The sequence below is a fragment of the Gavia stellata genome, chromosome 1 (assembly GCF_030936135.1).
Source record: "Gavia stellata isolate bGavSte3 chromosome 1, bGavSte3.hap2, whole genome shotgun sequence".
NCBI classification, from domain to species: Eukaryota; Metazoa; Chordata; class Aves; order Gaviiformes; family Gaviidae; genus Gavia; species Gavia stellata.
Window position 1 is genome coordinate 98,972,509 of NC_082594.1, and position 25,234 is coordinate 98,997,742.

A 25,234-nucleotide genomic window follows, 5' to 3' on the forward strand; every position below is an offset into this window, starting at 1 on the left:
GAAGGCTTCTTGAGGGCGTGAGAGGAGTTAGCTGACTTAGCTTTTGTGGGCCACTTTTGAGGACACTCAGCAATAATCATCATGTGGTATAACAGAACTGAGAGGATGGGGTTTACAAATATTTGACATTTTGGGGTTTTTTTCCTTCTCTAGTTTCCTATAGCTTGGTGGTTGGAAGGCTTGCTTGGTCTGGTGGGAGACTAACTCTGGCAGTAGCGCTCACTCACTCACTCACTGCAAGTGGAGGTCACCCACATGAAAAATCAGAGAATAAGAACCCATCCCAGAAGGGTGTGCTGGCTGTTTTCTGCATCCAGATGAAAGATCTGGCAGGCTCTGGCTTGCGTGAGTATTAGAACATTCATCTGGGGTGTGGGAAAGATGACAGAGAAGTGACCAGATTGTGGGACTCATAATGTAGCTGACTGCTCTGGTCTAAAATATACCCTCATTTAATTTTGTGAAGCATCCTGCCACTTAATTACTTTCACTGAAAATTTTGATCTGATTTACTTTCATCTTTGTATGGAAGAGATATTTTTGAAATTTTGACTCTTTCCTGCACAGGCCCAATGAGAAGTATGCTAGCCTTTGCTGTTGTTTAGTTGTAAAATTCTGTTGTCCTATTAGGATGTGATGTAGGTGGCCAGCAGGACACTATAAGACAGCATTAGGTCAGCAGCAGCATTTGCAGACAAGCTCCAGACTGAAAGCTGTTAGATCTTAGCCAATGAATCCTTGCAAGTAATGACTGTTTATGGAAAAAGTGATAATTTTGTAAATAAGTAAAAAAAAAAAGCTATACAAATATTGATTAATTCAGTTTTTCAGAACTCTGTGACACAGCTAATTATCTTTATTTCTCTTGTTCATAAAATATTTTTGTGAGAAAAAAATAAATCCAAGACTCTTCTCTCATTTCTGTCTGGTTGCTTTTGGTGTTCTTGCAATGTGTTCTTTATGATAGGAATGAGTGGAGTTGAGGTTATGCATCGGCTCTTGCTTCAAGAAGCAAAGATGCACATTTTTTGCACCCAAGTTGACGATTATTTATTTGTCTTGTTTTTCAGTTTCTCTCTATTCACTTAAATAAGGGAAAAGAACCTTACCTACACATCTTACTCTGATAGTTTGTAGCCCAAACTGGAATGCTTATCCCATATGAATATCTACCCTTTCATTCAATCCATTATTGAACACACAATTAAAATTAAGCATTTAAATCACAAACAGATTATTCCTTTTTAGCTCGTTAAAGGCTCTAATCAATTGCATCTATTGTATTTACCACTCAGCATTTGTCTGTGCACTCAGGTCTCTACAACGCACTCCACCAAAATCCACACTTCTCTGCCTTCCAGAGATGCAACTTGTTTGTGAGTTCTGCTTCTTTTTATGGTTTCACCTGAGGACCTTTTCTTTTAATTGTGGAAGCCTGCTTTGATTTAATGGAAGTTTCTGTCCTGTGAGAATGATAATGTAATGCTGTGTGCTTTTTTCTGTAGTGATCATTTTTTTGTAGGCAGAAACAATTGCATATTTAATTATACTCATTAGTGGTTCTGATTTTGAAACTGATTCAAATGAATACCCCTTTGCAATAAAAGGTTGAGCACTGGTACATTGAATCAGAGTAGCAATTTGAAAAAGCATAATTTATTTTTTTGTTCCTTTTGGTGGACACATCGTAATTTTATACTGTTTAGCCCTAAAATACTGGCTACCATTATGCAGCACACTACTTGGGAAGCAGTTCTGCATTGGGAGATTACATACTGTGGAAAGAATTTTGGCTTTCTGTGTGATACTGATTACGCAATCATATACGTTAAAACAGTGCAAAAACTAACCAGCTCATCTGTACTTGTAGTAGATGATATACTTTTGAATTTTTTTCCCATTGCTTTGTACTGCAGTAGCAATCATAACAATTTACAAGACTGCTTCAACATCAAAAAGTCAAACATCCAAGAAATGTTTTTTACTTCAAGTTTTTATTTTACCATATGTTAAGCCAAGTCTCTGCAATGACCACTCAAAGTAGGCACCTGCTAGAGTGAAGGTAGTGAATAACTCAATTTCTTTGTACAGGACAACTTTGGAATGCTATGTTTTGCAAGTTAACACTCTCCTGATTCCCTTAGAGCTTTTCTTTATATGAGGAAGACATAAATAACTGATAACGGGCCTGTCCCAGGCTTTGTCCAGGCTCTCCATCCTAGCTATAGTGCCAACCCTTTCTTGTTCCCTTACGCTCTCCCCTCAGGAGGTGGGAGGAGGAGTTCCAGGGTCAGAGGGAAGGCCTCTGCCTGCAACTGCCCCTCATCTCCTTATTCCTGGATGCCATTTTCCCATCGCCTCTCTCCTGGGGCACCCTCTGCCGCTATGCCGGCATGTCAAGTCTGCGAGGAATGCCTGGCAGGGAGCATTCAGGATTCACTTTGCCATCGGGCTTCTTCAGGGTCTCTGAAAGCCACCACAAAGAGAAAGCAAGGAGCGTTTTTGTCAAATTCGGAGATTTCAGGTTTCAAAGTGCCACTCTGAGGTGCGCTGGGTGTCTGCCCTTTCCCTGTGGTGACTGAGGCCCCTGCAGGTGCTGGGGCCCCCTTTGAGCCCAGCAGGTCAGCCTGTCGAGGACGACTAGCAGCTCACCCATGAAAAGCTCACGTTCCAACAAAAATCAGAAAAAATTGTTTTGTCAGAGCAATGGATGCTTCATCATTTGCTGCTGGAAGATGTATTTTCTGGGGGAAACAAAAAAAGGTTTTTCTGCCCATTGTTCTCATGAACACCTGTGATCTGACCAGTGCAGAATTGTCTTCGTTTTGTAGGAGATGACACCTGCAGACAAAAACTTGGGCTGCTTTTCTGCTTTTCTCAGCAGTTTACAAAAAGTAACATTGATCAAGGAGATCAAACTGGCTAACAGCAAACAAATGTTTTTCCCTTGACTCTGTTGTTGACTTGACTTAAAACTGTTGTGGGTGGTGGTGTTTAATTGGTGCTTTTGTATTAATTTTTACCAGTGTAGTAGTTTAATATACTCATCTCTTTGGTAATTATATTTGTAATCTCAAGTCAGTTTGTGCAATTGATTTCATTTTGTTTTCCATATTAGAGCTATTTTGTGTTGATTTTAGCATTGTCTCATAATCTTTCTTTAGTGTTGTTTCCTCTGTTCTTTTAGTTCTTTTTAGTAAGATTTACTTTGGAGTCTGGTCAAAGTGTCTTTATCCAGTGCTGTTTCCCTGTTCTTGAAGATACCCATCTTGCCTCAAACTGAAACTTATTCCTTGTGTGAGTTGTGTTTTACCCTCCCTTCCCTCAAATAGTGAGGGATAGTCAATCCTTATCGATTTAGAGGGGCATATGAAATTCCTGTCTGGAGTCAGAATCAAAGCCAAAATTGTAAAAGGGCATTTGTTTTGCCCTTAGTCTAATAAAATTTATAATATTTATCAGCCTTGTATGTTAGTCATTAGATAAAACCCCTAGAGGGAGACGTGATCACAGATGGATTATTGTAATGCCACATCACTCTGATCTTTTCACAATAGCTGAAGTAATTTCTCTAGGTCACTTTGCATAGCCTGTTACTTGATAATTGAGTAGTGATAACAATAGTATTGTTTGTAGGTGTCTAATCAGTTTTTTCTTCCTTTAAAATAAGGGTCCTTTTTTTTAATTTGGCAAGGGGAGACATATTGGAAGAAAGGAGAAAAGGCCTATCTAGCCTTTTTTTTCCCCTTTTTTTTTAAATCTCAGTCATGGTGATACATTATGGATTCTTGGAAAAAAATCATCTTAAATAGTGATATATCTCACTACCATTGCACCCTACCACTCACCCAGACTGTCTTCCTCTGCCTGTGTTCTGTACTGAGTAATCTGCATATTTGTGATTGCATTTGTAATGCTTCTACTACTGGTTTGAAAGGCACAGCAATGCACTCTGAAATGTTTCATTTATCAGTTCTCTGTGTGTGTTTATGCAAAAAAGATTATCCTAGCATACTATATTGTTTGGATGTCAACAGGGTAATTAACCTGTAGTATGATCCTGTTAATTCAGTTTCCTTAAACATAATTTATTGTTTAGATGTCTTCAGCCGTTTTCTTACAAATGTTTTGGGGTTTTTTTGATTGCTTTTTAAATGAATTCCATTAAATTGTCTTACAAAATATTTGTCTTTTACCTTACAGTGAATAATCAATATTTTATTTTCCATTGGCAATGAGGATTTCAATAATTTTCACTGACCATAAGGAAAATGGGGCTTAAATTCTGTTCTTCAAATTTCTCAATTGTTTAGTTATATTTGGGTCCCAAAATTTCACAGAGAAGTTCAACCTCTAAAAAGCAAATGCATATTTTAGTAATGCCAAGTGGAATATTGTCCTGTAGATGTGCATACTTTTTTCTTAGCTTTAAATAAAATAAGATGCAAAGGCATTCAAATGAAGGATAAACTCTACCTTTAAGGTTTTTAAGGGTTATGATCAAGATGATGTTTTCTTGCCTGCTTCCTACACTGATTTCAGGCCAGTGAAAAAGGAGCTGTCTCACTGATACCAGATCTCTCATGAGATACAGGATCCTGAGGAGTTCCTTTAAAAATCCCTCCTTGAATGTTAACATCCTTCTGACTTCCACCAGTCTTGTTAACTTTTTTCCCTTCCCTTCCATTTTAGCAGATAATCTCTCTTTTCTGCCTTTTTTTTTTTTCCCTCCTTCCCACCCACCCTGCCCTCTTTTGGGGGTGAATGGGAACATCTTTGTCTTTTGCTATAATTCTACTATTGCTTTTTATGTGCCACCTCCCCCACCAAAACAAAATGAAAACCACAAAAAAAGCCTTGTTTTTAAATTTTCTGAAACCTGGAGATGTATTATGGAATTGCTGGTATGAGGACTGGCAAAGGATGTGATGCTTTTAGGCTAATGCATGTGCCAGACAGACTGGACTCACAGTAGAAGGACCTGTAACTGTAGACAACAAACAACCACCCAGAAGCTAAAAATATTGGGGCAGCTGAGCTAGCCTTCTCCAGTTAACCAAGGTCTTCAAGAAACATGGAGAGCTGTCCTAATCTCTTTCTAACTGGTGGAGATGAAGGACCAAGTGAAGTGAGTGATTTGCCCCACCAAAGTGGGATCTAAACTGCCTTAAGGCTGTTTTTGTCATCCTACATTAGCTGTGCAGGAGGCTCAGAAAAGCTGCTCTCCTAACCTAGGCACAATGCCTGGGGTCTCTCAGCAAAAGGCATCCTCCAGAAGGCACACAGGCTGTTGATATTTTTTTATTTTTCTTAAACTTTGATTAGAGCTTGATGCGTTGATGAGACTATCTGGTTTCCTAGTCACTTAACTGCTCAAGGGTCGTTTCCTAGTCACTTAACTGCTCAAGGGTCTGTCTCTTATCCTGCTTTGCACCTGCTTTACCTGGCTGAGAAGATGCCTGCAGCAATTTTTCCCAACTGTCAGCTTTTGCTGGAGTGTGTTGTGCCATCATGGTACAAAGCTGTCCCAGGTGTCTACCATTCCAAGCGCAGACTGCAAGAGTCGGCACCTGGAAGGAGCTTTCTGAAAAAGGGGTGTTCTTGGATCACTGATTTCCAACAGAGGCAAAGTTTAGACTTTATTCTATACTCTCCTTTTTTATTTTTATTTTTTTAAGTCTTTATTATACTCCTTGGGTTTGCTTCTAGGTTGCTTGTGTTCACGTTGCTGGTATTTAACAGTGAGAAACTTAAATTTTTAGGTGACACCTTATACGATCTATTAAATCTAAAGAAAATACTTGATTGTTGCCCAGTTCATCAATCACAACGTCACTGAGGAGAAAAGGAGAGGAAATATTAATGTCCAGGGCTGTGGCAAACATGACATTCCACTATAAGACAGTTAAGGCTGTTTCTATAAACCTGCTGTAGTGCAGGAGAGCAGGCAACTGCTTAATTACATAATTTATATTTTCTACTTTGATTTTTATTTTATCTCAATAATCTCAGTGGTCTCTTTGCTCCAGACTTTCACTTTGATTCATATCTTTTATTTTATCTATATAAATATTTCATGCTGGATTTGATTAATCAAAGGGATAAGAAATAATTTTCCCTTTGTTTTGAAATTGTTATTCATTTAGGACCAAATTTTTTCCTTGCATAAGCATTACAGGAATAGTATTTAGCCTTTGAAAAGGACACAGAAGGTAATTTAAATATAAAGATAAATCAATTTTTCAGAGGCATTTTATTAATATTTTTGAATATGTTGAGTTGTCTGTTGCCCAAAGGTATCTCAGCTCTTCCAAGAACAGAGGAGAAAACTGCGTCTTCAAGTGATCAGTTGCAGAATACGGAAAGAGGGCTTTGGAAGGATGTGAGGCATAAAAAGTTAGCTTCAAAAATTACAAACATGTTATTTAAACTTGCTAAAACATGAAAGAGAATATGATGAAAAGGAAATGCACAACACCAAGCCTGTGTACTGCATTCTGGCACCGAGTTCAACAGATATAAATTTTTCTTACGTTACATGCAAACTCCATGAAACCTTTCACTTTTGGCCTCATTATGGTAAAAGTCCTCCTTCCCTCCTTCCCTCCTTCCCTCCTTCCCTCCTTCCCTCCCTCCCTCCCTCCCTCCCTCCTTCCCTCCCTCCTTCCCTCCCTCCTTCCCTCCCTCCTTCCCTCCCTCCTTCCCTCCCTCCTTCCCTCCCTCCTTCCCTCCTTCCCTCCTTCCCTCCTTCCCTCCTTCCCTCCTTCCCTCCTTCCCTCCTTCCCTCCTTCCCTCCTTCCCTCCTTCCCTCCTTCCCTCCTTCCCTCCTTCCCTCCTTCCCTCCTTCCCTCCTTCCCTCCTTCCCTCCTTCCCTCCTTCCCTCCTTCCCTCCTTCCCTCCTTCCCTCCTTCCCTCCTTCCCTCCTTCCCTCCTTCCCTCCTTCCCTCCTCTACCTAACCTGAGATTCAAGAAGTGTCTCTTGATCTGATAAACTGTTTGTGTGCTCCTGTAACGACACAGTTAAGGGCAGAGGTCTTTGCCTCATTGCCCTGAAAGTGCTTGCAACCGCAGACTGTTTGTCACCTTGTCATTTCAGTTGGGGTGTCCACTGAGTGCTGCTGAGGTTCCTCCTGTTTCCGTCAAGTATTATTGGTTTCAGTAATAATAAATCTTATTCAGGAACAATCTTTGACTTTCCATCCCTTGGACTGCTAAGTGATGTCATGTCTTTGAAAATGCTGATGTCATACCTGTCCAGGCCAAGTGTAGTCAGGCTCAAGTGCAAGCCATTTCAGTTCTGGCTTAGAGGCGTTGTAGAGGTCCCTTCCTGCAGAGCAGACTGTGAGGGCAGCCCTGTGCCTGTTTGCTTGGGCCCTCGCAATTTTAGCCATTGTTCTGGAGACAAAATACTTCAAAAGCCTTGTTTTCAGTATAGCATTTAGGCAGTCGGTAGAGCCTGTCTAATTTTTTTTTTCCTTCTATGCTTAACTTTTTTTTGGTTCTTCAGGTATTTTTCTTCACTGTTTTATATCTATAACTTTCACCAACTTTCCCTGCCGCTCTCCCTTGCAAATTTTAGTCTGAGCTGGCTTCTGCTTACTGTAAAATATGGTATTTAGTTGGATCATATTTTACCATTAAGTAACATATAATTACATATTGTCTTTGACTTGTCTCAGTTTCAATTAGGTTTTGATATATCACTTGTTCTGTTATTCAGCTAATCACTTTCTTCCTATGGAACATTGCAGAGAAATATCTTTTTAATAAAAGATTCTGAAATCCCATTTTTGTTGTTGAATGTATCCAAGTAGCTTACACATTTTTTTTTCCACCGCAAAACACATCTGGATTGTCAGCATTGTGTATATGTGTATGTATTATAGCACTGCAATTATTTTCCAGGGATCTTCGTGTGTTTGTGTCTGCCATTAAGATGAATGTGTACCAGATGCTGTTTTAAAATGAAGCACTATTGTATAGGCTGATGGATGGAAAGTTTGTCAAAAGTAGTGAAAGCTTCTACAGGGGATACAAAGCAGCTGGAAAAATTCATTGTTATGTGCTGCTGGTATGAGTCTCTAGTTCTGCTGTGCTGCATTTTGATTAGAAAGTTAGATTCTATGGAAGTGTCAAACATAGTTCCTAATATTCTCTATTTTTATGGCATTTGCAATTTGGTATTCACCTCTTTATTCTCGGCCAGCAAATCTACTGTTTTTACATGAATGTCTGTTAAGAAGCAGTACAGCATAATAAAAGTTGGCATATGTGAACTGTGTTTATTACTTCTGTGTGAATGTCTTGTTGGCCAATGGAAATTAAAATGCCCTGTTGATTATTTCACTTGTATTTGTACGGAATAGCTTGTACAGCAGATGAACAATGGCAATTTTTTTTTTTTTTGGTTCTCTATTATGTTACCAACAATACTGTTCTCTGCTTCAAAGTACAGCTATAATTAGAAATGTGATTATGTAAAAGTGGCACCATCTTATTCAGCCGTGCTTCTTCCTGCGCTTAGTCCTATTATGCCTATTTTTGCTTTCCAGATACCCAAGTTTCTCCTAGGGCTGCGCCAACTAAGAAGAATTTGTTTCTTGCAAAGGACTTTATTCTGTACTAGCACCTATCTCATCTACACGCAGGGACTTGTCAGCTCCAGTGCTTGAAATTTCTTCTTTCTGAATCTCCCAGTGCCTTTCCTCCTGCTCTGTGATGCCCATTTATCTGTCTGCCTCCTGCACACCAGACATCTTTCCCTATTGCTTTAGGAAGTTCTCTCTTACCTTTTTCTTCCTATGAATTCCCAGAACCAGTTCCGCTCTCTTTTGAGGTGGTCTCCTCTGTTGGTCAATACCAAGATGCTATTTAGAAGATAATGTCTTCCCATCTTACGTCTCCTCAACATGTCAAAAGAGAGATGGAAACAATAGTCCATTTTGTGCTCCAAGCTACCACAAGACTAAGTGGCAGAGGTAGAGGAGGCACTTCATGACTTAGCATTGTGATTGCAAGTTATTTCTACAGGATAATAGCATCCATCTTGTGCAAATGAAGGCTAATCTTGAAATCTGTCTCACTGATGCTCACTTGGGCCTGATGCACTATGGTCACCTTTTCAAAAACTTACTCCTTACCGGACTTGCTTTAGAAAATCATGTCAGAATCTACTGCATTCAAGATATAGTGAAACACACAAGTTTCTGTTTTTGTGTCAAGCAAAACTGGTGGTTTTTACAAGTGAGCAGTATATGCAAATGTACAGCAGAGTTGTGGTATGAGTAATGTCTCCTACTGTTTATTGGAAAACAAAAATCATGCCTTATGCTGATATGCTCTCAGACAAGGGAGGGTTAGGAAGGTATTTTGGATGAAATGTTGGGGAAGCTTCAAGCTACCTGGAGCCTTCAAGCCCTCTGGGTAATAGCTGAATAGCCCATGGCAGAAGTGTTCAGAAGAATGAGAGCTAATCTTGTGCTCTGACCAATACCAACATTTTTGGTGTTACAGAATCGGCAGTTTAAGGTTGGGAGGGGGATTATAGTCACATGGATAGCAGAATGAAGATTACCATAAGTGTGCTTTGTACCTAGGTTTAAAGGTCTTTGTTAGAAAGACCTATAAACCAATGATCGAATTATATAAGGTATTTAATAAGTTGTATCAGTATTAAGTATAGGTGTGTATTATTATTAAGGAACTATGGGGATTTTTTTCATTGTTTCTCAGTTCTTTTTATTACTTTACAAATCATTTTACCATGGAAAGACTGTAAAAATAAATTTATAAATGCTAACAGAAGCTGCTTGTGTTCCAGGCAGAAATTTAGTTGCTAGAAATTTCGTGGAAGTAGATTACTGCTAGATTTTTGCTGGCCTTACAAAGAACACTGCATCAGCAAATGCAAAAGTGATGAGATCTGTTTCAGTTTACACTACAAAGAAAGGGATTTCCCATTTTATTTTTGGATGTAAACCATTTAGTATGTTTAATCTGGTGATATTTTATTCTAAAATGAGAAACATTTTATTAGAGTTTGCATTAGGATCCAGATGTTTTGATTACCTTCTCTAGGCATTGCGTTTGATTTTGTGGCAAGTAACAGTCAAATTGTTTTATGCGTAGCTGAAATTTCTTAGGTTTTCAAGGTCTGTTCTTTTTCTTTTTTGTCTTGCAGTTTTCAGTGAAGATCTACATGCCAGTCTATATTTTGTCAATGCATCTCTGCAAGAGGTAGTGTTTGCTAGCACCACAGGGACATTGGTACCCTGTCCGGCAGCAGGGATCCCCCCTGTGACGCTCAGATGGTACCTAGCAACGGGCGAGGAGATCTACGATGTCCCAGGGATCCGCCACGTCCACCCCAATGGCACTCTCCAAATTTTCCCCTTCCCTCCTTCAAGCTTTAATAACTTAATCCATGATAACACTTACTATTGCACAGCTGAAAATCCTTCAGGGAAAATCAGAAGTCAGGATGTTCACATTAAGGCTGGTAAGTATAGTCTTTTATTGGGTTCAAATGGGCTTGAGGAGGGAGGAAACTTGGTTGTTTCACACAAAGAGTAGTAGCAGCTGCGAATCAAAGGAGAATGGCTAGAAGTGTAACCTCTGAACTCTTCACAGTATTAAGTAAAATAGTGGATTCTTCCCTCTCTTCCCTGATTTGATTTATTTTGGTGGTGAAAAGTTAGTTTTCCAAAGATCATAATCAGTTGAGCTTCTGCACAAGTATAAGGAAAAATGAACTGATAATGAAATCATTAATCAGACCATGCTTACTCATTAAAGAGCTGTGAGAGAAAAAGATGCAGTCTTTGGATTTTGTATAGGGGCTGGAAGAAATGAGGAATGCTTGCCTAATCACATCCCTTCTCATTTGCTTGTATTCAGTTGTGCTTTGTTTTGAGAGAGAAACTTGTGTCCTGTGTAACGATTCAGCAACTGATGTTGGTCCATAGGCAGTGCTTTCTGTTTAAGCTAGAAGAAGCAAATTAGCGTAATAGTTTTACGTCTGTTTTCTATACTGACTGTGTGCAGACTGGGTCAGCCAGTGGAGAACTAGAGTTCCTAGATCTGGGAACTAGGCCTTTTGTTACAGAACATAAACATGATTTCATAGTTTTTGAAGGTTTTGTCTACCCCCTTCAGTTAGTTAAAGTATTCAAACAAACAAACAAAAGCTAGTCTGGGAGCTGACCCTTGGCTAATGCAAAATCCTTATAACCTCTTTGTTGTTATTGGAACTATGTTAGTCTTTTCTCAGAAGAGAAGCATCTTTCCTTTGGAGATATGCCTTCACAGGAGTTTACGTAGGGAAAACCGTGAACAGATAGTAACTAGATTTGTCTGTGACTCTCTTTTTAAATAAGAGAATGTATTCACTTAATGATAAATTAATATTCAGAGATCTGTAGTTTGTAGACAATTAGAAGGCAAGAATAAAAAACAGCTTTCCATGAAATTCATGTCTCATTAAAATTTTAGTCTAGAAAAGTGGGTTTTCTTGCACGAGAAGTGACTAGTAGGAGCAAGTTCACGTTATGTATATGTAGAGTTTCTATAATGGTCTATGCTTCTGAAAAATTTTAGTTGTCCACAGATCAAAAAAGTTTGAAAACCAAAGATTCGTAAGAATACATAGTATCAACTTTATGTTTGGAACTTGGTTCTGGTTTTTGTGCTTTTGGTTTTACTTTAATGGATTTGTGGACAAGTTGTCTGGCAGAATTATATTTAGAGAGAACATAATATATTTTTGTCCTTTGTGGATTTGTTAATATATCTCAATTTTGAGCATCTTTTGGGTAGCATTTTTTCCAGTATTAGTTTCCAATTTTTCTATTTCTTAGATAACATAATGTAGTGATGTAGAAGAGGCTAACTAATGCTCTGAACTGGTGTTCATTTAGCTGTAAAAGCATATGATATGGATGACAGGATGCAGCTATGTCCATTGCTCAGCATTGACCCATTTACCCATGGAACCCCAAAACAAGTCTTCCTCCTCTGCTTGAAAAATAAACTTCACAAATGGAAGAAGGACCTGAATAAAAGCCTTTGCAGTAGGTGGCTGTTGCTGCTTGACTCATAAGCTAACAAGTCTTTTTGGCCAAGTCAGAAATGTCCCTTTTACCCCTAACCTTCCCGTTTTAGCCTTTTACTGCAATCCGTTCATTTCTCCATATGATTCAATTTCTCAATTAATCTGAGATTTGAATAACAAGTTAAACAAGTCCCCTTCGTTCATATGAACTGTCATTGTGCCTGATGGCAGACAATAGCTGTTAGTGAGTATCTCTTCCAAAGGCTTGTGTAATCCCCCAATCATAGGAAAACACAGTTTTTGAGAGAGTCTTCTGTGCATAACAGTATGTGTGTTTTATGTTCGGATGATAAACTCTGTGCTGCTCAAATACAAAGTGATAAACTTCATTCATTTCTGTTCATGTGAAATCCATACACTGTTTCAGACTGGCCCTAATTAGCATGGTTTTGGGGAGGCTATCGTGGTTTAACCCCAGTCGGCAGCTAAGCACCACACAGCTGCTCAATCACTCCCCTCTGGTGGGATGGGGGAGAGAATCAGAAGAGTAAAAGTGAGAAATCTCATGGGTTGAGATACAGACAGTTTAATAGGTAAAGCAAAAGCTGCGCAGGCAAGCAAAGCAAAACAAGGAATTCATTCACCACTTCCCATGGGCAGGCAGGTGTTCAGCCATCTCCAGGAAAGCAGGGCTCCATCACACGTAACCGTTACTTGGGAAGACAAACGCCATCACTCCAAACATCCCCCGCTTCCTCCTTCTTCCCCCAGCTTTATACGCTGAGCATGACATCGTATGGTATGGAATATTCCTTTGGTCAGTTGGGGTCAGCTGTCCCGGCTCTGTCCCCTCCCAACTTCTCGTGCACCCCCAGCATACTCACCGGTGGGGTGGGGTGAGAAGCGGAACAGGCCTTGACTCTGTGTAACTGCTGCTCAGTAGTAAGGAAAACACCCCTGTATTATCGACACTGTTTCGAGCACAAACCCCAAACCTAGCCCCATACTAGCTCCTGTGAAGAAAATTAACTCTACCCCAGCCAAAAGCAGCAAAGGGGCCTTTTCTAATCTCTTTTCTTCATCTCCTCTTCCTTCCAGTGCCTTCCAACAGCAATAGGGTTTCCTAGGAATACAGAAGCAATCAGTGGAGCATCCTATCATAGCACAGTCACGGAAAGACTAATATAGTTCTGCCCATTCTCACAGTTATCTTGAGAAAGTCTGAAGCTCATTTGCCTGCTTCCCCTATAATATGGGCAGCAGATATAAAGGTTCCAGCTCACAGATAATTGTAATTGTAGTTTTGCATGTAATTTTGCATATAGTGCAACACACATCCTCAACCCCCAATTAACTATATAACCCCCACACCTAGACACCCAAACCCAATCCTCTTCCAGGCCACTCACACATAGGAGTAAAGGTGCATGTCTCCATTTCATCTTCAAGCTTTCCTGTGCAATCATGGCAGGGAAGAATATATCTTTTTAGCAAAGGCTGAAATTTTCATATAAATTCATGACTGAGGGACTTGGGATTTTAAAAAAATAAATCAGCAAGTCATTCATGGGAACTGGCAAAACTATGATCTGGAAGTAACTGAGGGGCCTCTGAAATCACAATAATGTAAACTTTTTAAGCAAAGAAATGAATAAACCTCTTTCCAGTTTTTGTCCCCCACGTATGGTTCCTGTGTTTGCTTTTACTAAAATGACCAACTGGGCAGATTTTCAAAATGGCCAACTGCTCCGAAAACATACAAATACATTTAGCAGTGTGTTAGGATATTGCTGCTAAACACGACTTTTCTGTAAATGGTAGTTGGAGCATGAGCATTAGACAAAAGTCAGCCTCATTAAGATGATCTATGTGCCATTCCCTCCAGCATAGAACAAGATAAGGGGGCTGTTTTATCACAGGGCAGGCAGTGTTGTAAAGTCACTGCATTAAAGGTGCCTATAATACCAGTTCAGCAGTTATAACAGAGTTAAGAAACTTAACTTTTGATTTAAAATAAATTATTGACTTTTTAAAAAAACTTGTGGTGTCTATTTTATCATAAAGATGGGTTTGCTTCGATTTTAAAAAAGATATTTAATTTATAATTAAATTTATTTACTTTTAATTAGAGTTCCTAATTGTTATATTGCTACAGTCTTGTTTAGGATGGAGAACTGCAGTCTTCCTTTTTGCAGTGGTAGCACTGTACCTGAAAACTTGATGCTGTTTGCATTTGTGAAAACTACAGTTACATTTCAGTACTCTACCTTTTTTTCTTGAAATACATTTTAAGTGGGCCTGACATTTAGAAATTCCAATCCTCCTGGTGTATAGAAATACTTTTGGAAACTGCAAAGGATTTACTGACTCTTCAGTCTAGAATCAATGTGGTTAAATGTAATTGGTAGAGCTTGGTATATGTTAGTGGGCAGGATAGGTAGGTAAGAAATGTCACTGTAATGTGGCAGTTCAGCATTGCTGACTTGGTTACACTGCTGCACTGGGGTTGTTCTTCCCAATAAATTTTACCCTCAGGCATATACATGCCTCAGACACACACATCATTTTCCAATACGTTCATCCCTATTTTCATTGAAACGGTTTGTCACTTCAAGATCCATAACTTTGTTCGCCACCTCAGGATACATAACTATGTTGGCTGTGGTCATTTCTTTTTTTGCACCTTGACCTTATGGTCCTGTTGCTGCTTGTCCTTCCTGTCTTACCCATTTACTCCTTGTAGTAGACATCATCTGTTTCTTCTCTGCTCTACCACCTTCTCCATTAACTGTTGCTCACAGGATTTTTCAACCCTCATTCTTTATTGAATTGTTTCAGTGCCAGGGTCTTCCTTCCTTCCATTCTCCTACCCAGTGCAACTTCATCTCATCCCAGCAATACTAGTTTTATGTGAATGATTTCTCCAGTTGTTCTTTTTTTGCTCTTCATCCATTAAATTAATTCTTCCAGTTGCTAGACCAATCATATCCTGGATCTAAGTGCCCCCATGCTGTTTTTAAATACAACTCTGAATCATAGTTTCTGTTCTCTTAGCATCAACTTATTTCTTTTGGTGCTGGTCAATTGAATGCAGCTCTCACCTTACCTACTATCATTTCTCTGTGTTTCTGAGACACCTTGCTTTTTCTCTGGCTGTCACCTCCATTGATTTTCTCCTTTGGTTCTCACTTCTTCAAAATCCTAAATGACACTGACCTACTCTTCTACCTTCTGGGTGTCTAATTCAAACACAGTACTTGTATGTACTTTATACCTTTTAATAGAGCAGAAACCAATTTGTGATGGGAAACGTGGCTTGAGAAACTAGACAAGAGAAGACATAGCACCATTTACCTATATAAAGACGCAGTTCTTGCAAAAGTCTTTCTCCTTGTCCCCAGAATTAAGTAGGGGAAGAACAGAGATATATGGTAAAATGCAGATTTTGAGGAAACGAAAAGATCTGGGAGTGCTTTCATATTCATTTGTGGTCAGCCTTGCAAAACTGTATCATTTACTGAGACAAAAGAATTCACAACCTGAGTAACCTTCTTGGGGGAACTTTGCAAGGCTAACTGAGGAAGTGGATGGGATGTGTGGTTACAACTTGTGTAACAAAACCTCTTTTTCTGTCTTCAGTTTTACGGGAACCCTATACAGTCCGTGTGGAGGACCAGAAAGCCATGAGAGGCAATGTAGCAGTGTTCAAGTGCATTATCCCCTCCTCTGTGGAGGCATACATCACTGTTGTCTCATGGGAGAAAGACACAGTCTCGCTTGTCTCAGGTAGGCTGTTATGGCTTTTTTTTCCAATTGCCAGTGGCAGCTATGGTTCCTGTTTTTTTTTTTCCCCCAAATGCCTGATGTTTACTTTGAGTCAATTATAGCTGAATGGTATGTCATCCTTCCAAGTAACATATTTCACATTAGCATTGCTGCATCCCTATGACTGTGTGTGACATGAAGGTTTTAGACAGTCCTGCTTTTTCTAGCATGCTTGAGGGGAAAATAGCATGGTTTTTTGTTTTTATATCAGACGTAAAACCAGCTTCCTGGTGCTGTGGCAATGGATTCACATTTTAACTTTGATAAGGAACTCCTATGTGCCAGAGAAATTTGAGTGTCATAAAGCATGTGTTGGATTGTAATTGTTTCTCAGTAGTAATGTTACTCATGGATTAGAAGAAATCCAGAGTCTAAATTTGTTTGGTTATGTTTAAATGAGGTATGTAATCGATATTTATACTTTCATAACATTTTAATCTCAAATATCTTCATGATAACACTGGAGGTTTAAGCACACGGTAAACTGTGCTGTAAGCCGAACATATTGAGGTGAAACAATCTATTCTGAAGCATTTATATGCATTAATCTATTTACTGACAAAGTGAGGAAGAGTGAGGCATTGTTCAGGAACTACAGGGAATTCAGACAGAGAGTAGCCAACATTTTAAAGCATAAACACTGTAAGAAATTCATCGGAGAAAGTATATGTGGGAAAAATATTTTCAGTATAGTACATATCTAAATTATATATTACACACAGTGCAGCTGTTGTTACACATACCAATGATTTATGTGTGCAGAAATTTGAAATATATTGTTCCAGTGTAATGCAGAATGGAAAAAAAATAGTTTGAGTTAAATGTTGCTGCAGAGTATAATTAAGAATGTGTTTGTGTTTATGATCCTACAACGTGTGGAAATGTTTTTGTACTTCTCAGTATATTAATAATTTTTCCTTTCTCACAAGTGTGGCATTGATGGAAATATCTATGTTTCTATATGACTCACATTATAGATTTTATTTCTCTGTGTTTTATTCTTTACATAAGCTTGTTCTATTTTTTAAAAAATATATTTCAAATAGCTAAGGTAGATATCTAAATACCATGTAACTGATTATCATTTGTCCTATACTACTGGTGCACTGTTTAAGCTTGGTAAATCCACTTCCTTGTTATGCTCTTGGATTTTGATATGGTGTATTTTTTTGTCATTGAGCAACTGAAACTGAGTGTGTTTCCACAAAGAGGTCTGTAATATCTGTATTGTAGGACTTACCAACACTACAGCCAATATAGTCAGGTCAGAGTTGTATTTAAATACTCAAATAAGCTTTCCATTGTTCTGTATATAATGATACAGGACTGTGCTTAAGATTATCTAAAATATGATTAAGATTGCCTAATGCAACAGTGGATGGATGTGTTTACTTTGCTTCATCTTAAAATAGGCTACTACGTGGTGCACATACAGCTGTACATGTGAGTATTGGCTGGAGGAAAAGAATGTGTATACCTGTGTGGTTAATTACCTTATTATTTTTTTAAGTTTATTCATGCTATATTATAAGAAAACATGCATATTTTATCTCTCAACATAAACTGTGTCCTCTTAATCGGTGTTTGGTTTTTTTTTTTTTTTTTTCTTTGACTTGAGCATTAGTACCTAGGTTCTATGTGATATCTTTGAGTGGCTCAACCCTGCCCTTCACGCTGGAATGAGGAACAGGGCACACAGGTCTCTGTAACCCCTTTAGAGAAGAAAGTGTGGCATTTCTGCAGACCATCATGGCTGTTATTTTAAGACAATTTCATTCTGGTTAGTCTATATTGATTTTAGCTGCAAAATTTTGGGGGATAGAAGTGTGTAAATGGATCTAAATTTAATCTTTTTTTTTTTTCCTTAATGCAACTTCTGACTGTAGTTGACTAGGCTACAATCATTAAATTAAAAACTTCATCACTTAAAACTCAGTTTCTAATTATCTCCCAATCCCTTAATTCAACAGTTAGAATTCTAAATAGAAATAAAACATAATTCATTAAAACTGATGCTATTAAAAATCTCAGTTTATCATGTTGGATCACATCACAGAAAATATTTGTTTTCAGAGATGAAATCACAGGTTAGATTACAGGTCGATGCTGCCTGTCATGCAAGGGCAAAAGTGAGGCAGGAAAACATTGCTCCAGTTTAACCACAATGATTGCAAGATTTGTTTGTTCATTATTTATACTCTTTAACTGCAGCTTAATAGTGAGAGCATTTAAAATCCAGAACCCACATGTATTTCATAAAACAATTGCCTTGAGTTTTACCCATAATCAATTTTGCAATAATCTGGCCATGAACTCAAATGGTAGATATTGATCAAGCCTGTCTTCTTAGAATGCCAGTGCTGATGAATAGGATGCAAGACAGAACATGACTATTGAGCTGGTTTTCACTAATGAACAATATTCTGAAGAAATGCATATGCTTGCTCATACAGCCACTGCTAGCATGGGTTTTTTTCTGTGTTCTAGACCAGATTAATTGGTATGCTTTTTGTCTCACAGTTTAATATTGGAAAACATCAAGTTCTGATTTGTTTTGTTCTTGTTTCACAATATAACTGATTTATTGGTTACTCATTAACGTCAGCAAAAATGAGAACCATCTTGAGGGGAAACCTCTACTGTGAAAGAGCAAGAATATAAAAAGATATACACTTCACAGTGTGATAATTATGATGGTTTGAGGTGGACAAGGCTTCTGTGGGGAAATTAGACAGTGTTTACTTGAAAAGAAAGAAAAAAAAGAGAAAAAGGAAGGGGGAGAGAGAGAAAAAAGATGAGAAGAACTGAGATGATATATCCATTTCAAATAGAAGACACAAGTAGCTCAGGAAGCTTACACCTTAAAGGAGGGAATGGGAGACCCCCTGTGACAGAAAGCAGGGCAGCTTTTAAGTGGGGAATCTCTATATGCAAGTGGTCCAAGAGAAGCTTTTTTTTTGTTTCCCTGAAAGGCTTAAACCCCAGTGCAATACTTTCAAGTACAATTTAGAGTAAATATTTCATGTACTTCTCTATCTGTAGTCCCATTGTGACTACAAGGATAGAGAGATCTGTAGATGAACCAGAATCCTTTATTTCAGCTGTTACTTACTGTTGGAGATATCGGTTCTCTTTTTACACAAATTCAGCATTTTAAAGAAGAAAGCAAAGTGGTTTTACTTTTATAATGTAAAAAAAAAAAATCTAGCTTTTTAGAAAGGGTGTTTAAGAGGCGTATTCCTTGATTTAAGACAGTGAGATTTTTTTGCTCTTGCAACAGTGTACTATCCTGGACATATCTGGTTTTGTCTGTATGTTTAGTTCTCAGAAAGCACAGTGATGTCCATAGTAATCTAAGTGTGTAATAAATATGGCTGGGCAAAAGCATCTTCTGCTTCCTGGCTGCAATTTTATGTCATGCCTCCAGGTTATTTGTAAAGAAATTGGGAGTTGAAACATATTAAGACATATTGCTAGAGCGTTTCCAAGGAGTGTCCACGTAGGTCAGACTCCCTGTTCAATAAAGGGGAAGGTGCCCATGTCTGGAGCCAGAAATACTCAATTCTATGAAGTTTCCATGTGCAAGGACAGCTGTGGACTGAAAAGGTATGCATGTGCTTGTCTGTCTGTCAGGGGAACAGCTAAATAATTGGGGTTTTGCTTCTACACTTTGACTTTCAATGTGACAGCAAATCTGAGGCCAAAAACTTTTTCATGGTGTCCTCTAGGGGCCAAGGTAGTGGGAAAAAGATTTTTAAAGCAAGGCAAAGCTAATTATTTGGATGACTCTATTCTGGGGAAAAGTAGAAAACCCCAACTTCCAACAACAAATACACAGAAATCTTTTCATACTGGAAAGATCCATTTTGAATAATAATTGTTAGATGAAATATTCAGCCACCTCCACTAGATACAGGTGTGTTACAAACTCTCATGATAAACAAGGACAGCAGCAGACCTCTGCAGTTATCAATCTGCTACAAATGCATAAAGTGTATCTTATCTGTCCATCTGCATCTTCTAGTAAAAGCAATCAAACTTTCCAGTGGTGTGTGTCTTGCCTAACAATCTCTGAGATGCTGGCAACATAGAAGGACTAATGGTAACTCTGAGCAGTCTTAAGGGGCTCACAAAGTGCAGGTTACTGCTGTACCAAGCTCTACAGCTGTAACTTCAGGATCTTTTTTCTGAAGACCCCTCTTTTCTGAGGAATTGTATACTGTCAGTTGACTTGAAACTGAGTCTGAAATTCATGTGAATAATAATAAGTAACGTAATGATGTGCAGTTTTCTCTTGTATCAGTAACCAACCCTTATGCATTTTCATTACATGACACTAAACATAAAAGCTTAAATAATCCTAGAATGTTGTATGACTGATAGCTGCCTATGGTTTGCTCAAAGGTCAGGTTTCCTTTCCTCCTTACTGCTTTCCTCCACAAACCATTCCCAAAGAAAGACCCTTTTGGAATCAGCTTTGTGTTGACCTTGTAACCATTGAAAACAGCCTAGGCCCTGCGGGACCAAAGAATGCAGCAAAGTATGTTTTTGTAACAGCCATAAAAACAAGGAACAATAGTATAGAAAAGTGCCACAGTACAGATTGTGTTTCTGCTGCTGTTGAGCAACTGCAAGGCAGACAGGAGACAGGTTTGGTTCATAGCATTTCTTCACACACAGAACAGTGAAGCTGGACTAGAAGGGAAGGTAAAGACAAAATAACTGCTGATTCTGCTCTGCCTAGGTGAAAGCAAAGAACAGAGTCCATTCATGTGTTAATTAGCCCCGGAGAGAGCAAAGGATGGGTGTGGTTATAGGGGAACGAGGTCAGAAAGGGATTATTAAAAATAAAGGTCAGTGTAAGGGATCAGCAAAGAGACAGAAAAGAGGAGAATGAAGAGCAGATGGAAACAAAGAGAAAGGCTGAAGAATTAAATTTAGTCTGTCACTACATACTGTACTCCTGTTACGAAAGCCTCCTATCCTGATGCTCATAACTACGAGGGATTTCAAGTTTTTCCATGTATCTGAATAGCTTAGTGCCAAGAGCAGGATCATGAATAGGTTCATACCCCGACCTTTCTGAATTCCCATTTTCCTGTCTAATGACATACCATGCAAGAATCTGTCTGATTTATGCATAGAGTGTGACTGCTTACAAAAGGTAGAAAAGGAGACAGATAATAACGACTGTGCACAATGGCATATTTAAATCTGCACTGAAAGAATAGCAGCTTTAAGGGAAAGGTGTGTAAGCATGAATGAAATGCAGTTCCCTGAAGGGCTGTGACTGATGTGCAGATGACAGCTGATGAGCCTTCCAGCAGTATACCTTCCATCGGCCAGAAATTAGACACACTGGACTACAGCTTGAGAAGTGTCACTGATGTACGATGACCTACATTTGATGTAATGAATTGCATTATTTATTTACACACAGTTCCTCAAGTCTTGTCTTTAAAAGGCTCAGGGGCTCTTGGATCTTTTTCTGCACAAAGGGCTTTTCTGAACTGCTGCGGTTGACAGTAAGCAGTCAATGTTTGCCAGTAGTTATCACGTGGTGGCATCTAAAATACAGCACTGCACTTTTCATTTGTGCTGGGGTTTGGAGAATACAGCCATGAGGTTTGTACATAGTGGGGAAAAAAAAAAATCTCTCTCTTTATGGAGAGTGGTCCTGTGTGCAGAGTCCCGTGTTCAGAATTAGATTATTGCTGATGATCACAGGGATTAAGTCCAGCCATTTGATTGAGGCTGTGTGTGGTAGAGATGAGCTGTGATCTTTCTTGTTTTGGTTTGATGTCGGGGCTTAATCACAGTTGCCAACCAGCAAGCATTCAGCAGACACTTAACCTGTGCCACTGAACGCTCTAAATGCAAGACTTTTTCCGGTTCCTGGTGGAGTGGGTGGAAGAGTACAATTTTTTATGCTTAAATATTAGCAACATATATAAAATAAAAGAATTCTGAATGTAAACTACCTTCTACCAGAAATATGTCAGTGAGATTTGATTCTGCTCTTCAAAGTTGTGATAGCACACAGAAAGTAAAGCAGTCAAACCCCTACATTTGCTGAGCTTCCTTGACTCCCTGGAAAGCTAATGTGAGTAGTGTTCAGCAATGCTCAGTTCAGACTGCAGGTTTGCTGTTAGAGTAACATGCCTTCTAAGCTTCTTGAAGACATGTAAAATGCATTTGCCCATCTATAAAGACAATACATTGCTTCCTCACTTTCCCTTTCAACAAGGTTATTTTCCTAAGGGACCTAGGAAAAAGTAATTTACTACATTATTTAAGAAATGTCTAGTTATCTGAATTTTTTCTGCGAGCACTATTCTTTTAAGATGAGTGTCTTACAATCCTAGAAAGTGGAGGTGGTAAAAACTTAGCACTTCCTGCTTGTGCAAACATGTTTCGCACTCTCCTTTGACTCATTGTAAACTAAAATTGTAACTAAGCAAGGCAAAGTACTTACAACTGTTTGTTGGATGACCTTTCCTCTGGCTATTCTGCAGCCTATGCTCTGGGTTTGCTTCCTACTCTGTTACACCGGAGTATTTTGATCAGGAGAATCATTCTAAAATTATGGCTGTGGGATCAGTAGGATTGGATGCAAGGATTTCAACAGCTTTGTGGGATGCAGGTGTTTAGAGTGACTGGAAGGGATGAAAACAGAAAGCACCTGATCCACATGTCAAAGAATCACATTTTCATAGCACAGAGGAAAGTGAGCAATATGATTGTAGTCAAAGGAGTGGTTTCTGATCATTTAATTAGCACAGGGAAGCATGCATGTGAAACTGAGGTGTTAATATCAGAGAGACTGTTGTTTTCCTGTAGAGGGAACTTGCGGATTTTTCCTCAGCATGACTGGACATTTGGGATGCTCTGAGGTTGTAGAACATTGGTGGCTGTTTGTGAGAGATGGAGGTGGAGAAAAATGTATTTGAGTGGGGTGTCTTGGTGCTTAAAGTGCAGAACGCCAAAATTTGCTGTCTTACTACATCCAGCAATTTTAATACTAATAGCATTCACAAAAAGTAGCAGTGTTTTTGGCATTTCAGTAATGAAGCGTGGCTAGGAGACAAGTGTATGGCAACTTTTTTCCCCCTTCTGTTGCTGCTTTGTTTTGGATAGCCCTCCATTTCCATCAATTGGAGGGATCCTTTCCCTCTACTCACTTTAAAACCCAATAAAACCCCTCCCAACAACCCCCCAATCCTCTTTATTTTTTTCTCAACCCTTTATTTTTTTTTCTCCCTACTTATACAATTAAAGCACATGAAAAACTTGATTGCATTCAGCCCCCCTTCAGAATCGCTTCTTGCATTCTTGTGAATTAAAAAGAGAGAGAGAAGGAGGTTGTAACTCTGCTTTCTGTGTTAAGGTTTCAAATATTTGAGTTTTCTTTAATATATGCCTTTCTTTCTCTTCCCCTCTCTGTATCCATGAGTGTGGGTACCTATCACGTCTCTCTATGAGCCTGAGGGGTCTGTTGGACCATGCATAACATTATCCAATCTGATGCCCTAACTGTTCTGTTTTACCACCTTGTTATTGATGTTGCCAGTCATGAAGAGGTTTCTTTCAGCATGGTTGAATTCAGTGGCACAGTTAGTCTCTTGCTGGAAATATCTGTGTCACATTATTTTCTCTCCAGATGTACTTGAAATTTCTTTAATTTTCCTGGGGTGAATCCCATTTTATCATCTGCCCAGCTTTTTCTAGCCCCCTTCAGTTCCTGTAATATTAATTTTCTCTGGGGTTTGTAAAACCTTCAAATAAATATGGCCTGCATTTTAATTAACTTGATGTTTACCAGATCTTTATTAAAGGTGAAATAAGAGCAGACTGACTGCTAACCTTCACAGGTGTTCACTCAACGTTTTTCCATTTTGTCTTTGCTCTTTGCTTACAATTCTTCAGGCAGTTTTTGGTTCATATAATTTTTCTTGAATTGAATATTTGAAGCAATGTTTTTATTGTTTTGGTTTGATATGTAGGATTTTTGGGGGTCTGATTTGTAGACAGCAAGGCTCAGTGTTATCATATTTGATATCAAAGAGCTAGGAGCAGGAACATACTTCGGTGAACCAGTGTGCTGCTTTTAGGTCTAATTTTATTATTTATTTTAATTTTTACTTTTTGAAATAGTGGTTGTAGCATCATTTTCTTCCTTATAAATCTTCTCTGCTAGTGGCTTGTGATCTTGTCACCCTGAATGGCAGTGGATAAATAGATAAGCACATTAAGCACTGTATGCTTGAGGTTTCCCATCAAAACTCTGTCTAACCTGAGCAAACAGCCAATGAGCTCTGACAGTTTTGATATGAGGGTACAAAATTGGTGCATGAGATTCATTTTAATGAGTGCGTGCCTCACTACTCAGAATGTTTTATACCATACAGCTTTTGCCTGTGTACGTGGCTTAGCTGCACTCTGAGAGGGGTAGAATGTCAAAATTTCCACCAGCTGCAATTTTTTTGGTTATTTTTAATACAGCAAGGAGATACCTACAGATGACATCTGGAAGAAACAGATACAGTATTTTCCAGTGCTGTGTGTTGTACCAGGTAACTGATTTCAACTAAAACATCATTGTGGAGTACAGTGCTATTAAGTAGATAAACCTGCAAGTTTTTAGGGCTGTAGATGGCCATATAGATGCGCCTTGGGTTTGTCTTCCCTGTCGAGAGCCCAATTTTAATTGAAAGGCTCATTAGAAGAATGATTCATTAGAAAAAATTGGAAGTACCTATCTGATAGAGCCTCATTTTGTTTGCTGTGACATCAGCATCGTATCTCTGTTGCTTCACCTGGGTTGCTAAACTGTAAAGGCACATTTTAATAGCAAGTATGTTTTCTCTTTGGAGAAAGGTTACAATGAAGGCTAGGTGATCTTTTAGTTAGAATCAAGTGAATTTTTAAAGCCTGTGATCTGGTAGGTGAGCTCAAGCTGTGTAACTGCACTGGGGTGACATAGGGGCAGATGCTCTGTCCTGCTGCAGAAAGGTGGTGGATGCAAAGGCTAAATATTTTTTGTTGTAAACAGTTGCTATACCAAAAATGCCTTTGGTTTTGCTAGAAAACTAAAAGCTACTGAATTTCTGATAAAAGTGAGAGTACAGGAGAAGAAAGATTGAACTGTTTAGATGTTCTTTCCCACTATCAAAATTGCATTATAATTGTAATTACGGATATTTTTCACAGCAAAAATAGCCTACCAGTTTGTTAGTTCATGTTTGTTTGTTTTGAAATGAGCTCTGCATGTTTTTACCATGCACTCAAACGCTGTTTGTGTTGAATGCGTTGAAATGTTTACTGCAGGCCATGGAGACTGACGTGATACCATGCTTTCAA

The 25,234-nt window shown here is 38.7% G+C and overlaps 1 protein-coding gene across 2 annotated transcripts in view; it reads left to right on the forward strand.

The window, feature by feature from the left end:
- Positions 1 to 212: 212 nt before the first annotated feature.
- Positions 213 to 25,234, forward strand: part of DSCAM (DS cell adhesion molecule) — a 410,765-nt gene continuing 385,743 nt past the window's right edge. The window contains exons 1-3 of one of the 2 annotated variants that reach the window (XM_059818552.1): positions 213 to 240; positions 10,181 to 10,498; positions 15,689 to 15,835. In XM_059818552.1, coding sequence (XP_059674535.1) covers positions 15,733 to 15,835 — 103 coding nt within the window. In that variant the 5' untranslated portion in view covers positions 213 to 240; positions 10,181 to 10,498; positions 15,689 to 15,732. Of the gene's footprint in view, positions 241 to 10,180; positions 10,499 to 15,688; positions 15,836 to 25,234 lie in introns of those variants that run through there. The other variant, XM_059818562.1, reaches the window with a different exon arrangement.